Consider the following 17,757-nt stretch of genomic DNA (forward strand, 5'->3'; position numbering starts at 1 on the left):
TAAAAATAACCTCCGGGACTACAAATTTGCCTCCGTCCCAAGGCTGTCCATCTAAATCTACACATGAGTCAGTATTTGTTTGTGTGGGTGTGTTTGTATCCGCATCTGGAAGCATGTTTCTATAATACAGCGTGTGTACTTGTGCAAGTTTGGTCCTCTTTGTAAACATGACACCCTTCTGGGCTCATCGGCAATGAGTTCACAGCCTAACACACCCAGTGTAACCCACACTACGGCGTCAAACAGCAGCTCGGTAGCTGACCTGGAAGTACGACAGGCTATCGTTGACATCAAAGAGTGGCTGAAACCATTCATACGATCCCCTTCATTAACATTCAGCGGTCCAATCACACACGCAGTAACCCGAACCGCGGTCACCATAATGTGTAGTACCTGGGGTTACCCTAAAAGACTGATATGGATGATTGCACTGCTGGATTTGTTGATCTAGTTACTTTGTGATTGACGGCTGACCAATTGATGCCAATGCATTGGGAAGCAGAAACCAGTTGGTAAATAAAACATGAAGATCAAGGAATAAGAGAGTGATCTGAACAATTCTTATTAAAATTTCCACTGTTCCAGTCAGAGAGGCTTTGTGCTGAGAAGCCGATGAGCAGTAAAGGTCAGAGCTCCATCTGATCTGAAATTAGCCAATGACAAAACGGCTATGGATTTCTAGAGCCGCCTTAATGTTGTTGCAGGAACCAAAATAGAGCCTTTCAAAGCAGAATCGAATCTTTAGAATATACTGGTGGATCGATGAAGAGTGTGTGGGTGAGTGTTTTCGGTACTGAGAGGTTGATTTTGTATGAGCTCCCATATTATGGCACTAATATGAAAGTGATCTGAGATCCAAATCTACCAGGCTTTTGATGCAAGTATTGATCTATCATAACAGAATCATATTCATACAGATTCAAAAAGTGCCGTTTTGTCATCAGCAGAATTTCACTCCATATCAAACTGTTATAATAGCCATCCAACAGATAAAAAAAAAACACTCAAGTCTTTAGACGACTTGGGCACTTTGGAGACCAAAAGACGTTTTGTTCAGGAACTGCAGATGAACTCTTGCCAAGCACGGCCCGGAACATGACCTTGGTGTACTCACAGGAAATCTCTGACAGAGTACTTCACTTAATGGAAGCTATTCGGATGTCGCATTCAATGTGTACTTGCATACATTTAGCATGGAGTTTCCCTGAGGGAAAACCTTAACTTGATTAAATTATTTTTGTAATCAATCTCATAGCATTAGAAGTTAATAAGATTATCTTTATGTTGGACCATAAAATGTTGGAACAGCTGTGTTGGTGGTGGGCAGTGGTGGAAAGAGAACTGAAAAAGCATACTCAAGTAAAAGGGCTGTTACTTGTCAAAAAATGTAGCGCTAGTAGAGTAAACGTACCTGTCCTAAATACTACTCAAAGTAGGAGTAAAAAGTAGCCCTTTAAAAAGTACTCAAGAATAGTGAGTAGTGAGTAATATGCTATGAATATTATTCCACCTTATACCCTGCTAATTAAAAACGTAGCTTACTCTTTTATGGATGATTCTCAGTAAGAACAAAAAGTCATGGAGTCACAGGACTGATTATTCGTCTTAGCCAATCATGTTGACAGGAAAAAAAATAAGCATAATTTAGCGATGGCAGGTTTAGGGAAAATAGCGTAGTAAAAGTACAGATACAGCACTTAAAATGTACTCAAGTAAAAGAACACTGTTTTTAAACTACTTAATAAAGTACAATTCCTGGGAAAAACTACTCAATTACAGTAACGAGAGTATTTGTAATTCGTTACTTTACACCACTGGTGGTGAGGCATCAATAATTAATAATACCAGTAAACGCAATAAGTTGACTGCGAAATACAGGGGAAATGGGAGGAGGCACCGCCTCTGCATTGCTGTGACTGGCTGATCACACTGTTGATGGGATATCATATCACCCTTCTCTGAAGTGCGCACATCTTTCTGAATGAGCCAAACTGGTGAAAATGGACAGGCTAATTATTAAGTAAACAACTTAACCACTCTGATATCATCACTTCAGGTCATGTCCAAATCAAAATGAACTTGAAATGAACTGAGAATGCGCTGCTTTTTAAAGGAGAAAAACAAAATGAAGGTGGATTTCAAGCCAACATCAATACACTTGTATTCTTTACTGAGAATCATACATCTTTAACTTTGTTTAACTTTAATTTATTTGACAATAAAAGTTTCTTGGTGTATTATTTTAGTTCTTTTTTAACTTTTGTGCGTAAAAACACAACATTTATACTAATTATTATATTAATACTTTTACCCAGCAAGGACGCAATAAAAACTAAAGTGACTAAATACTTGTTACTTGATTTCTCTTTTCAATTAAATGCTAAAAAAATTTTATCAATGAATCTTGAAAAACAATATGCATCATGGTTTCCACAAAAATATAAACATTGTTAATAATTAGAAATGTTTCTTGAGCACCAAATCAGCATTAGACTGATTTCTGAAGGATGATGTGACTGAAGACTGGAGTAATGATGCTGAAACTCAGCTTTGCCATCCCATTTTAAAACATTCCAATTGAAAAGAGTTCTTTTAAATTATAATAATATTTAACAATATTACTGTATTTTCTCAAATAAATGAAGCCTTGCATAAGAGACGTCTTTCAAAATCATTGAAACGTTACTGACCCTAAACTTTTTTATTGCCAGTGCAAATAAACAAACAAAACAAAAAACCAAGCAAAAATATTGTAGTATTGTTTCCTTGTTGATAGTGCAAGTTAAATGCTGATCCATGCGTTTATATTAGACTAACAACAAAGAGAGGAGTCCTTCTCATTTAAAAAGACACCCATAGAGCACTGCAACAAAGATACAATTGTTTGCAGCATCTTTCATTTTAAAATAGCTCATTTACAGCCACAAAAAGACCACAATAATAATAATAACGGAGCCTTGATCATGCTCACACTTTAAAACAATTAATACACTAAAACAAGCTATGATAAATTCAAACTGCAATGTTATATTTTCCTATTCCATACGATAAAGACTTGAATGAAGTCACCTGACATGGTTGTCACAAAATTTGGTGGTCTGGGCTCGGTTGAGCAGCACGATCCGCGCTGTGGCATCTATCGGATCCGCCTGTGATGTGGTTCCGGACATCTCATCCTCTGCCTTGCGGTAGCCGGCGGCCGAGCACGCGGGTCCTGCACCGTTCGAGTGATGGGAGAGAGGCGAGGCTAGCGTGAGTGTGCGTGGAACAAGACAGGAGGAAGAACAGACATAGAAAGGTGGTTTACAGTTCAGTGCGCTGGCCACTAACACTACTACTGTGTGCTGATGCAAGCCGCCCCTGGCGTCAATGACGTTTCCCTCTGTGCACCGCCCTCCCCGTCCCCATCCTCATCATCATCGTCCTCCTCATCATCCTCCACGAGCAAAAGCTCCGTCACCGATACAGCATACGCGCGACGCCCACGGGACCCCCTGTATAGAATGTGCTGATGGGAGCACAATGGCGCAGCAAACACCTTTGTAGGAAACCTTGTGCATTTGTTTATCTTTATAAAAGCCTCTTTATTCCGTGGAAACACCTGTGTATTCACGATGCGCTGAAACGAAAAGCAATGGCACTGACTGCGTCTCAAAACCCAGCGAGCTGCCTACCTAGACAGCATTTTAGGCATCATACGCGCCTGATGCGAACATTCATTATATCTCATAATCAATTGAATCTCTCCCATTGTAATAAATCTACACTTTTTTTTGTTTTGTTCTCCAAACAAAAAAACTCATTTTTTGAAATAAAATTATTTCACAAGTAAAAAAAGATATTAAACTGAAGCTACAGTAGTCATAATTTTAAATAGAATAATTATATTTATAATAATAATTTATATAAAATATTATTAAATTTCTAACCATGTGTATATTAAAAAATATTTGATTTTAAAAAGAATGAAATTAAAATGACATATAAACGAATCGATAAAAATAATGTTATTTATTCAGGAGTAGCCTCGAGCTTACAGCTGATTGGCTCGAGGTGAACGTTATACGATGACGTACGACTTCGATGCGTCCAGAAGTGATTGCGGCCACTCGTACGCTGCGATTCCCTCTCAAATGTTGCAGCATCACAGACCATCGGCAAATAATTATTTTCCGCACATAATAAATAATGTACGCTCGGTAAATAACAGCTCTGTCTGGATGTGACAGGAGAGTTTACCCAGCTGCTGCATGATCGAAAGCGGGCGTGGAGAGATGGACTACACGCGTCACTTCTCCCATTCCAGTCAGCCGCTCTAATAGACAAGCCCCAAACCCTCTCCCACCGTGTCATTTGGGCCGCCTCGGGCAATCTGTGGATGTTTTTATAAGGCTCCACTCCGTTGTGTCTTTGCAGTGACAGAAGATGGTTTCCTTCCAGACAGCGCGCTTTCTCTGTCCGCGTCTAACTACAGCATTACCCGCAGTCGGACAACACAAAAACCTTACACTTAAAGGCGCAGGCACTGCTCGGGAGACACGCCGGGTCCGTCTCCACAATATGGATCAAAAGGCACTAAACGTGCTCACTTCCTGTTCATTTGCTCCTCCTTGTTATGATGGAGACTTTACCTGTAGCCACAAATGTGGTTTCCCACAGGGTTCATGTTTGAAGGTCAAATTGTCAATATTATGTCAATAGGGTATATAGAGGAACAACTAAAGGTTAAAGAATGTCATTTAAATATTTATAGACCACTGATCTGAATATTGTGGGATTTATGAATTATTAACATGCACTCGACCACATATTGTATTTTTATTAACCAAAAGATTTTGAGCAAAAAATACCATAACGTTTCAAAAGGTTTGACTTACAGATTTTGACGTCAGTAAAATAATTATAAAAAATAAAAAAACAAATAAATGTATTAATTTTGAAATAACTGTTTATATTTATTGTATTATATATACATTATATATACACACACATACATACATACATACACATATACATATATACACACACACATACATACATACACATATACATATATACACATATATATATATACACACACACACATATACATATATATATATATATATATATATATATATATATATATATATATATATGTATATGTGTATATATGTATGTATGTATGTATGTATGTATGTATGTATGTATGTATGTATGTATGTATGTATGTATGTATGTATGTATGTATGTATGTATATATATATATTATGTATGTATGTATATATATATATATATATATATATATATATATATATATATATATATATATATATATATATATATATATATATATATATATATATATATATATATATACACATACATACATACATACATACATACATACATACATACATACATACATACATACATACATACATACATACATACACATACACACACACACAAACAATTTTTTACATTTTTCAACTTTTTTCCCTAAAACTCTTAATTTGCTTGCAAGTAAACAGTATATGAATGTTGCGTGAGAATCTTGCTAGAATTTTTTTCCCCCATTTAGACAAAACCACGCTGATGCTGTCTCTTGAACCATCTAGCCTTTTATCTGCCCGTCAGTCAACCATAAACCAGAAGAATCAGCTAAACCATATCCCACATGATCATGCTACGGGCTGTATCTCCATCAAATCTTTTTGCTTTCTGAGAATGCATTCTGCATAGTTCTCTTGCTTGTAAATGCATGATCTTAAGTTACGAGATGCAGGGTGTAAATATAGAAAGCACCCATCTCTTTGGTGTCAAAGGCCAGCTTGACCACTGATAACTATCTTGCCAATAACTGAGAATTGTTTGAACTTGTAATTGTGTAAGGTGTCATATATTTAAGTGCAGAAGACACTGGCTCTTAAGTGTGTTTTTATGGAGTCATAAATTATGGCTAATGTATCTTCCAAGGTGACTTCAGACTTAATTGCAACATGAACTAAAAAAAACTGCAGTGGCTTTCAACTGGTTCTGCTTCAGGATCCAGATTTTACATTGGACATCAAGTACCATTCCATTTATCATATAAAATTGAACAAAATGTCCTTAAAATCACACATGAAATGTATTGATATTATCATATGATTATTAAAATTAACCCTCACAGATCCAGTAATATGCAGAATTATAAACATGACACTGGGCCAAATATTGTCATCAGATTTTGCACTAAAATACTATACAGTTTCAAAAAGTTTGATGCATGGCCTTAGAGGTTCAAAATAAATAAGAAGCCTTTTAATTAATTTTTTAATTAATAAGCATATTCATTTTGCTATCCTAACTATGCACAATTATACACTCTAAAAGACCCATTCACACCAAAAAAACGATAACTATTATTATCTGTGTATAAAGCAGGGTGGGGCTAAAAGCTGTTGGAGCGGAACGAGGTCGATGGAGCGATTGCTAATGGCTATTGCTATTGCAGTGGAGCTTTTATTAAGCCAGTTGCCGCTTCTGCTTCTTCTGCTCATGCATATGTGTGGTAACGCAGCGCTGTTTTATCATATTAGATACATTTGAGTGTGTTGAATGTTATGTTGTAATGCTACTCTGTGCGTTCGCTCGGAGACACTTGTTCACACTGCAGTATCTAGATCGATATTAGGCATGGTAAAACATGGTAATCGCGGTAAATCAAGAAAACGAGATTTAAACAATAAGACTAACGAGCTATATAACAATGATTAGTTTTCTGTCAATGAATGTATCCAAACAGTTGCCCACCTGTCTAATCAAACACAATATATTAAAGAGTTTTTGGTGTCTCCATGGTTTTCCACAGAAATCGAGCACTCAAAAAAATTATACATTGGATTTACTTAACTTTTTTTATGTCAACAGGTTCCACATAACTAGGTTATGTGGAATTTAATTAACATTGTTTATTTCAGTAAACTTAAGGTTTTTTTTTACATAAGGTTAATTTAATGCCGTTTAGTTGAATCAGGTTAACATTCTTAATTTTGTCCAAAACTATTAAGTTCAATTATTCTAAAATTAATATCGAGCAAAAACCAAAACAAGTAATCCAGCTTAATTGATTATTTTTATTTAGTGAAATGCAATTTTTACAACATTACAAATGTTATCTAACAAGAAAACCTTTTACTAAATCTTATTGGCTTACCAGAAGATGGTTTTGTTACATCCATGGCATGCCCAAAGTAGATGTTTTTTATTATTAAAACAACTTTCATTGTTATTAGCAGGTCCTCACCCCAAGCACATGCTCTACACCACAACGGTAACCACCAAAAACACTAACATACCAGTATCTCTTTTAAATATAAAGATAAAAAGAACATTAACAAGTCTCACAATTTTTTCATCTTGATGAAAAAAACGCATACAATAAGACTTTTTTTCAACATTTACTCTTCGTATCCAGTCCTGTGCAAAGCATGATGGGAAGGGAAAATCCTGTGCCTGGTTTCTATAATGCAGTTTTAAAACAACTAAAATTATTTATGTACTCTCAACTCAAATGGATTAAGTAAAGTGGTCAAAAAGAATTGAGTTGGATGAACTTAATTTACGTAAGTAAATTGAACAAGCATTAAATGTTAATTTCGGCCAACTTATCTGAAACATGTTCTTTCAAAATGAAAATATTGAGTTGAGCTAAAATGTTTCAAGTCAGTTTAACACAATGCAATGGTGTTTGAATGAGAAACCTTATACAATGGTGTTACATGAAAATTATTTATTAAATTAACTGAACAGTATCGGAAAACCTTTTTGTGGGTGAGGGTCCGTGTCCTGGTTAAAATTGCTTATTTCTCTGGATTTAAACTTTCTTGGAAACATTTGGGAGTCATCAAAATATACAACATTGTTCTAGTGGTTTTTGGATATTTTAAATCCAAATATCTTACATATTGTACCTATCTCTGTCTGACGCACCCACCGCTAGCCTAGCTTAGCACAAAGACTGGAGGTAAACGGCTCCAGCTAGCCTACTGCTCAATAAGTGACAAAATAATGCCAACATTTTCCTATTTATATGTTATGTGATGTGTATAGTTACATCGTGAACTAAGACCAACGATTTTCTAAACCGATATGGCTAGGAACTATACTCTCATTCCTGTGTAACGATCAAGGAACTTTGCTGCCGTACCATGGGTGCAGCGACGCAATGATATTACGCGGCGCCTGAAAATAGTCCCCAGCACGCTCCCTGTGCAAGCTGGTTGTCACGTTGGTTATGTTGACGGAAGTTAGCCTATTTTCAGGCGCAGCTTATTATCTCTGCGCCGCTGCACCCATGGTACGGCAGCAAAGTTCCTTTAAGAACTACAGTATCATTGTTATCGAGTGGCCCTTGGTGTGAACGGGCCTTTAGAAGAAAAAGTTCTGTAGAACCTTAAAGGGTCCTGTCAGACGCCTTTTAGGGATTCCCATCATAAGATAATTTTATGGATTTAGTTTTAACTAAATCATTTTGTTGTAATTATTTCATTTATTTGGATTACATTTTAAGAATTTTAAATTGCTTCTTTAAAATTGAGTCAAGAACCCTATATAGAACACAACTGAAAACACACCAGACCTGCCTCACAACAAAAACATACAAAGCAACTTGGACCATAGAAGTTCATGAGGGTTCCTCACTAGGGTCAAAGAATCAGGTATGATCACTTTTCATCATGCGTCACATATCCCGCTCTGAATGATCACTCTCTTCCTCTCTCTCTCTTATTCTTCCAATCCCCAGCTCAGCCATTCAATCTTAATGATCGATACAAGGCCCATGAGATGCGGCTTAAATTATATTTAGCGACAGATGAAAGCTTCAGTTACTCACAAATGGCCAGACCGGCAGACACTTTGTACCCGATTAACATCACAGAGCCATGGAATCGGCAACATACTGGTAAATTATGTGTGGTACATAGGCTGGACATATAAACTTTTCATAAAGGACACAGGCTGGTGAAGATTATCAACAAGCACTCATTTCACAAATTACGCAACATGTGCTGATAACACTGGGAAGTTAAGAGCTGCACTGACTTTTGCCCTCAGATAAAGAACAAGAAAGAAACACTATTGTTCTGTTTTTGTGTCACCAAATCAAACCCAAACACTGTCGACAACTGAAAAAGAAAGGTATAGTACAACATTCCAGTTCAAAACATGATTGAACATGTTTCCAGAACTTGATTTCCAAAAAGAAAAATATATATAAAGTGTATTATAAATGTATAATATAAATATATAATAAATCCTAAAATGTTTAAAAGCATGTAAAAGAAAAAAGACATGTCAATTACATATGTGCATTTTGATTGTCATGTGTTAACCTATCACTGAGTTTGACCCTAAGCACAGTGTGGGGTGAGTGTGGAGATTTGGCCTTCCGCCAGCTTTTCACCACTAAAAAGCAGCATGCTTTTAAATTATGAATAGCCCTGGGTTGCATTATTCATCCCTATGCCTTTGTAACCGTACTCACTTTACCCAGCGCATTCTCTTATACCTGCATGCATTCATTCAGCGGGCCTCTCTTATTCCATGCAATATCACGGCACATCTCTCCATCTGTATTATACTACTCTGATTAGTCAGACTCTGGTCATGCTGTTCAAATGGGTGTCAAATTCCTCTATTGTCTAGAATTTTCTGCTACGGCAACACAATGGCACTGGAATGGGTTCAAGAGGACAGTGAACCAGCAAATCATTATAGTGGTACAGAGGTCATACAGACAACCCAGCAAAATCCAAAGACAGAAAATATTAAATGCTCAAGGAGGGTCTTCATTTGCAAACTGCATTCAGCTACAGTATCCCGCTAGGGATGGGCGAACAGTTATTTATTCAATTATTTGGCAAGTATTTAAACATGTCGATACGTCTAATAAATGTAACGTTTTTGTGATTTCTGAAGGTAATTTTAGCATCTGAATATACATATACCACAATTGTCTCTTTCATGGAACGCCAAACTTGAATAGCAAGCATTGCAGTCTCTGTTTGTCCTGGGTCATTATCAAATTATGGTGACAAATCTGTCCCTTGACTTTTCAATCATGAAAAAGATTTTAAAGAGACTATGTCTAAAAGGCATATTGTCATGTTTATTAAATAGTATGATATTGACTTATTTATTTAAGTGTATTAAGTGTTGCCACATTCTCAGAAAATAAAAGGTACAGTGGAGGTTCAATTTTGTTCCTTCGGGAACAAAACGTATACCTTTAAATAGTACACACTTGGTCCTTAGTGTACAATTATACCATTGTTTTCCTCTAATTAGAGGTACAAAAATGTACCCTTAAGGGTACCACCCCAGTGACGGCCACTTGTACCTTAAAAGGTACAATTTTTGTACTTTTTCATTTTTTTTAGAGTGGATCATTTTGTTTTAGAGGTAATTTGCACAACAACAAAAAAACCTAAAATATGTAATTAATTAATTAAATAATTAGTTTAAAATGCTTGTCCCTTGACTTTTTTGCTGTCCTGTTCTCAATGTTAAAACTTAAAATGTTGAGTAAAAGTACTTCTAAGGTCAAAGTTCACAGTAAGTGGCTGTTCAAAGGAGTTCATTAAAACGTTATTGGTTTTACATTGTTTAATGTTTGTGTGAAAGATTTTCATAAAATAAATTATCAATATTTTATTTACCTATAGTCTGATTAGAAGTATTTTGAGGTGACACTTACATCAGTTTAGAATATAAAAAAAAATTACATTCTTAATGTGTGAAATAAAATTCAGGCTGTCCTTATGAATAGTAATAATGTCAATAAATACTTAGCAACGTTTATGGGAGAAATAATGAATTCAAAACTTCAGTATTTTTGGAAAATCAACAAAAAGTTTTCGACAATGACCCTGCTGTGACTTCTTGTGCTTTTTAGCGTTCTGCTCATGAGATAAGCTACACTATTTGCTATAAGTTCTTTTTCCCTTTAAACTTAGTGATGCATATTAAATGTCATTCTAATTAAATAATTAAAACATTCAAATAAACCACTGAGGATTGATTTTATGTGGATCTATCTTAAATGTGGCATCAGTATCAGAAGTATCAATATTTCAGGATCGAGCCGCCCATCCCTAGCTCCCACATGCTCACGTGTGGTCGCTCCACCAGAAGTCCAGAAACCCTTTACCTACAGAGCCCCGCCTAGACCTGTTGCGCCCTCGGCGTGGCATGTCGGTCCCGTAGCCAAGGTGACCCACAGGTCCTGGTGGCCCCCAAGGGCAACGGGGGATGTGCTCGTAGCCTGGGTAGCTATGGCGATGGAAAAGGGTGAATGAAGAATGAAAGCTTCTTACAGGCACAGTGACCAGGGAAGGTAATCCTCTTTCTGTCGGCTCTGCAACTTCACCTGTATCTAATCCTGACCGGGGCTTATCCCGGAGCGCAGGTGAGATTGTTCACTTACACCACCAGGCACGTCAGCCACCCGCAACCTCATGCACAAGCCATGCAAGCGTCACAGTCTAGCCCCTGGCTTACCAACTAGCATCGACACCAAAAAGGACTGTTATTTCTGTAATGATGCATCGATGCATACCATGTCTGTGTGGGGTCATTCTTACAGTTTGGTGGATTTTATGTCCCAATGAAACAATACCTATTTTACATAAAATGTTAATCAACTTTCATGCCACATCCTTTTCCATGCATAGAATGATGAAAAAAACTCAACCTCACTTTGAAATAAAGGTTACAAATTCTCTTTGACATAAAATACATAATTGTTCAATTAGGCTTTTAACATAATTGTTGTGACGCATATATTTTTAAGGTGTAAAACCATTCCAGTCCACCCCGTTACATTGGTGCCACTTGCCCTTTAAAATCTAGCACATACGCTAAATCACATGACTTACTATAAGTAACATCATTTCCTTGGAGGGAAAGCAACAGCAACAACATTAGCACTGTAGGTATACAAAGACGTGTTTTGTTCCACCTACTAAATAAAAAGAGCCAGTAGCCAATTGGTAAATTCTTTGCCTCACTGCTGATGCGGATGTGCTCATGACTGCACATGTTCCAGCCTGAAATGTTTTTTTGTCATGAACATTTAGAAACAATTGATGAGACAGTTGCTGTTTGATTTCATTGAGCTGTATTTGCGTGACTTAAATACATGCCAGATAGGCGTTTCAAAGATGGCCGCCGAGTGAAATGACTTGCCTTAAAATGGTTGAGCTTTGGTTGAACACACTTCAAAATGGCGGCGGGGGATTTCTCCTCTCTGATAAAACTATTAAAAAATGTACTCGATTATTAAAAAAAATTCAACAAACCTGCTCAGTCCAAAATTCACCAAACTGTAGGAATGACCCTGTGCATGTGATGAAAGAGTGCAGAGAACGTTAGATTTATTAGTCTATCCATGCAGTGTGGGCTGAAGGAAGGGGTGGCTTCATGCACCTGTGAGGCTCCAAGCAGTAGCGGGAGGCAGCGGCCCGCTTGGGCAGGGCACTCACTTTTCTCAAACCTTTCTGCCAGATGGGAGCACATGTTGGATCCCACGGGCTGGTCCTGCCGGAGGGGGGAGTCCTGGCTAAGAGGGGTCAACACTAACTGTTCTGGAGGAGCCCAACAAGGGTTGCCATAAAAAAGAAACAACAAGATTTAAAGTCAGTAAGACTGTATAGAGCAAAACACTTAGGGATCAGAAATTGAGCTTGAAACAAGGCAAAATAACACTTTCTTAGTAGAAATAGATCTTTAAAGTGTAAAGAGCCTCTCAGCATGTCAAAAAGTTTCTTGCAAACTCGTCGATTATATACAAAAAGGCTGTTGGATAAAATATATTATCTTTACTTTGCTGGCTTCTATTTGCAACCTTTAAGTTATATATCAATATATACCAATAATATTCCACAATACAAAACACGTAAATTTTTCTCTCTGTCACTCTTTCATTGTTGTTGGTACTCATTTTCAAGGACTTTTAGATTACATCCAGTTTCCTTTGGCCTTAATGTCCTGCCATCATTAGTTTCCATGGTTATCCATAAATTGGTTCACCTGTTTGTACCCAGATTATCATGTGTGTATTTATACCCTTCAGTTCCTTTTGTTCATTGGTCTGGTGTTGACTGAGTTTTTTTTTAATATTCACTGTTACTTTATCATGCCGGGATATCTTTCATCGTCTCCTCATCTTCCTTTTTGGACTCTGCTCATTACAGAACACTGGACCCAAAGAATGAGAAGAAAAATAGAAATCGCTGCCATCAATGTGGCACCACGAAGCTGCCCTGGACTACGCGGAGGAGTTATTCTTATTTTCTAAGGTGGCCATGCTTGAAGGATTATGTGGAAGAGTTCACTGACATCTGCCACCGAGTAACGTGTGATGACTCTCATGGAAGGTTTTTGGTGTGGGCTGCACGAGGACATTTACCTCATCATGCCCAGAGGGGATCCCTGTTGAAGTCTAGCAGAGTACATCAACTTTGCGGGTCCTACTTTGAGTTGGGAAAACGCTGAAGAGGAGAACAGTGCAACCATCCAGCCCCACCCAACATCCATCATCACATTGCCAATTCCAGAGCCCAGTCAGTGATCAAACACTCAAGCCTAGGACATCGTACCAGAGCCCAAGCCCCATAAAGAGTCTGACCATTATTGTATTGCCGTGGGACACCTGGTGGAGTATGAAGGTATGGAGAAAGACCCTGCCCATCAGGGCTCTGACTCTGCTGGCTCCCTACAGTCCCTCGACATCTCCCATTACCTCACTCAAGTGTGCGGATCTGCCTCGGGTCCTCCGGTCGTCAGCACCGTCTAGGCAAGAGGTTCCCATTGATCCGCCTTCAGCTTCTGGGCTATTCACTCCACCTCTGCCAGTCGACTCACCAGCTCAACATTGGCTCCTCCCTCCCTTGGCTTCACCTGGAACCGTCGTCCTTCCTCCTCCGCCGGGTTCCCTCGTCCCACCGCTTCCTCTTTGCCGCGGACTTCCGGGTCGTCAGCTACGCTTAGTTTCTCCACCCCTACGCTTCTCCTCTGTCCTCGGTCTCCACATCTTCACTGCAGTGGCCCTCCAGGACCGAGTTTGGACACCCCTGTCCTAAGCCATCGGAGTCGCTCAGCCATTTCAGCTCTCCATCTATGCCCTGATCTACTCTATCTCCATCCGTCATCACCATGGTCCCTTCAGCCAAGACTCCAGCATGGCTCTCCAGCATCAACTCACCCTGGCTACTCCTCTTATCCACCCCAACTTGGATCCTTCCGCCATCGGCTCCTCCCTGGATTCTGCCACCATCTGCACCTCCCTGGTTCCTCTCGTTCACTTTCTGTCCACTTTCATTGTGTTTGGTTCTCATTTTCAAGGACTTTTAGGGCGTTTTCACACCTGAAAGTCCGCACCAAGGTCCCAACCGAAGTTCATGTTTTGATACTTTTTATATATTCGGTTAGTTTTGGTTTGGTTTGACATTGCAATTATGTGAGCGGACTAAAGAACTTTACATGACGCACTTGCGTCCACTCGTCATCATCTATGTGGGCGACATCTGGACATTGATTGGTTTGTAAACGGACGTGCGTCTGACATCAGCGTCTTTGACAAGAGTGAAGGAACGGACGCATATCGTGGTTGCCACTATTGAACCGTGCGCATTGCTTAACTATTTTTTATTCGTTACGTTTAAAAGTGGACATTTCAAGCTTTATATACACATATTTCTCATGTTTGTGAGGCAAGTAGCCTGCTGAGTTTCGGTTTATTTGAGACGCGCTCCTGTTCATGTGTAAAGCATGTGATCGATCCCGCGATTATTGTCTGCTATAGATTATTTGCTTCTTATTTATTAAATCCAGGCAATTATCTGATTAAACGTTGATTAAAATTAAGATACAATTTATACAAAACGAAATTCCCATTAAAGAAATGCTTTCTAAGCAAAATCATACAAAATTTCGTTCAAAATTATTTCTGACTTTCTGTCTTCTGACATATTGCACATATTTTCACTTTTCATAATCAATGTAGCCTAGATTGAATTTAAAAATAACGTTATAATATTTAAACATAAACTTCCTGTAAATGGTCTGAAAGTCCGAACCATACAGAAAATGCTTTCAGACTAGAAACGAACCGAACCTTTGTTCAGTTTGATCCGGACCGAGACTACCTCTTTTCGTCGGACCAAATTTCGTCTGTTTGGTCCGGACCGTGGTACGGGGGAGGTTTCACACCTGCAATTTTGATTCGGACCAAACTGAAACGTCCGAAAATCCGGACCAAACAAGGTAGGTGTGAAAACGCCCTTAGTTCACATCCTGCTTCCTTTGCCCTTAGTTTCCCGGCATCATTAATTTCCATGGTTATTCATTAATTAGTTCACCTGTTTGCATTCAGATTGTTATCATGTGTGTATTTACCCCCTGTAGTTCCTTTTGATCTTTGCTCTGGTGTTGACTGCATTTTAATGCTCACTGTTATGTTGCTTTATCGTGCCGGGATATCTGCTTTTTGTTTATTTTGATTAAAGTACTTTATTTGTACTTTTATCGTCTCCTCATCTTCCTCTTTGGCTCGTTACACTAACATGATAAACCACACAGGAGCGTGAAATAAAAGGGCAGAGCTTCGTTAAATATGTGGCGACTTCCTCTTTCAGTTCAAAATAAAATCCATATGCAAGTTTATTTTGGCATATTTGTTTACTACAACCCCAAATCAGAAAAAGTTTGGACAGTATGGAAAAAAAAAAAGAATTGACTTTTAAAAGACTTGTATTTCATTGCAGACAATATGAACACAAAATATTTCATGTTTTGTCTGGTCAACTTCATGTCATTTGTAAATATGCATCCTTTCCTGTCATTCAGACCTGCAACACATTTCAAAAAAAGTTGGGACAGTAAAGCATTTACCACTTTGTAATGTTGCCATTCCTTTTCACAACACTTAAAAGACGTTTAGGGACTGAAGACACCAAGTGATGAAGTGTTTCAGGTGTAATTTTGTCCCATTCTTCCTGCAAACAAGTCTTAAGGTGGGCAACAGTACGGGGTCTTCGTTGTCACATTTTGCGCTTCAAAATGCGCCCCACATTCTCTATTGGAGACAGGTCGGGACTGCAGGCAGGCCAGTCAAGTACCCGTACCCTCTTCCTCCACAGCCAGGACTTTGTAATGTGTGCAGAATGTGGTTTTGCATTGTCTTGTTGAAATATGCATGGACGTCCCTGGAAAAGATGTCTTCTTGAAGGCAGCATATTATGCTCCAAAATCTCTATGTACTTTTCAGCATTAATGGTGCCTTCAAAGAAGTGCAAGTTACCTTTGCCAAGGGCACTGACACAATCCCATACCATGACAGACCCTGGCTTTTGGACTTGTTGCTGGTAACAGTCTGGATGATCCTTTTCTTCTTTGGTCCGGAGCACACGGCGTCCACTCCTCCCAAAAAATACCTGAAATACTGATTCATCTGACCACAGTACACGTTTCCACTGTGTGATGGTCCATCCCAGATGCCTCAGAGCCCAGAGAAGTCGACGGCGCTTCTGGACACTGTTAACATAGGGCTTCCTTTTGGCACAGTACAGTTTTAACTAGCATTTGTGGATGTAACTACGTATTGTGGTACTTGACAAAGGTTTGCCAAAGTAGTCCTGAGCCCATGTGGTGATATCGCTTAGATGAATGACGATTCTTGATGCAGTGCCGCCTGAGGGATCGGAGATCACGGTTGTTCAGCTTAGGCTTGCGCCCTTGTCCTTTACGCACTGAAATTCCTCCAGATTCCTTGAATCCTTTAATTATGGTATGCACTGTTGAATGTGAAATATCCAAATCTCTTCCTATCTTTCTTTGAGGAACATTGTTTTTAAACATTTCAATAATTTTCTCACGTATTTGTTGGCAAACTGGCGATCCTCGGCCCATCTTTGCTCCTAAAGGATTAGACCTTTCTTGGATGCTGCTTTTGTACCAAATCATAATTACAATTACCTGTTGACATCACCTGTTTCAATTCACATCATTATTTAACCATTTTACCTCATTACTAGCCCTAAATTGCTACTGTCCCAACTTTTTTTGAAATGTGTTGCAGGTCTGAATGACAGGAAAGGATGCATATTTACAAATGACATGAAGTTGACCAGACAAAACATGAAATATTTTGTGTTCATATTGTTTGCAATGAAATACACGTCAAAGTAAATTTAGCAATCACTTCTTTTTTTTTCTTTTTTTTGCGTTTTCCATACTGTCCCAACTTTTCTGATTTGGGGTTGTATAATGTTTACTCACAATGTTCTCTCTCTCTCCAACATGATAAACCACACTGGTAAATGAAATAAAAGGGTACCGCCTTCCCCTTTCAGTTCAGTTTGTTGGACATAATATTCTGGACATAATATTTTAAAAAATAAAGTGTATGGCTACTGTGGTACCTAATGCGACAAGTATTATTCAAACTGGATTTATTATCTGGGTGAGCAGACTTGCTAAGGTTAAATAAATTAATAAAATAAAATAAAAACAATTACAAAAATGTAAGGTAACGATTTTGACAATTTTTGTAATTTTTTATACATTTTTGCATAATACTGAATCTGTAAAATGTAGATGGCTAATTTAAAAAAAACATTATTTTAATCTGAAATAATGGAATGGTTACACTCAAGCTATCCTATCAAAATAAAGGCAACAATAAATCTTGAAAAAAAAAGGAATGTTATACTAATGGAATGCTAAATGCTT

General features: G+C 38.1%; 1 protein-coding gene across 14 annotated transcripts in view; it reads right to left on the minus strand.

Moving 5' to 3' along the window:
* The window catches only part of atp8a2 (ATPase phospholipid transporting 8A2), a 69,138-nt gene that overhangs the window by 48,432 nt on the left and 2,949 nt on the right, over positions 1-17,757 (minus strand). For 5 of the 14 annotated variants that reach the window (XR_013815702.1, XR_013815704.1, XR_013815706.1 and 2 more), the window contains exons 2-3: positions 12,510-12,611; positions 3,070-3,247 (exon numbers count right to left, since the gene is read on the minus strand). The exons of 2 other annotated variants lie outside the window; for them this stretch is intronic. Coding sequence is in view for 5 of the 12 variants with exons in the window: in XM_079806609.1 (XP_079662735.1) it covers positions 3,070-3,247; positions 12,510-12,611 (280 nt within the window). In the remaining 7 variants the exon portion in view is untranslated. The remainder of the gene's footprint in view (positions 1-3,069; positions 3,248-12,509; positions 12,612-17,757) is intronic. 7 more of the 14 variants (XR_013815701.1, XR_013815705.1, XM_079806607.1 and 4 more) reach the window with 4 other exon arrangements.

This window comes from Gobio gobio (assembly GCF_949357685.1).
Source record: "Gobio gobio genome assembly, chromosome: 23".
Lineage (NCBI taxonomy): Eukaryota > Metazoa > Chordata > Actinopteri > Cypriniformes > Gobionidae > Gobio > Gobio gobio.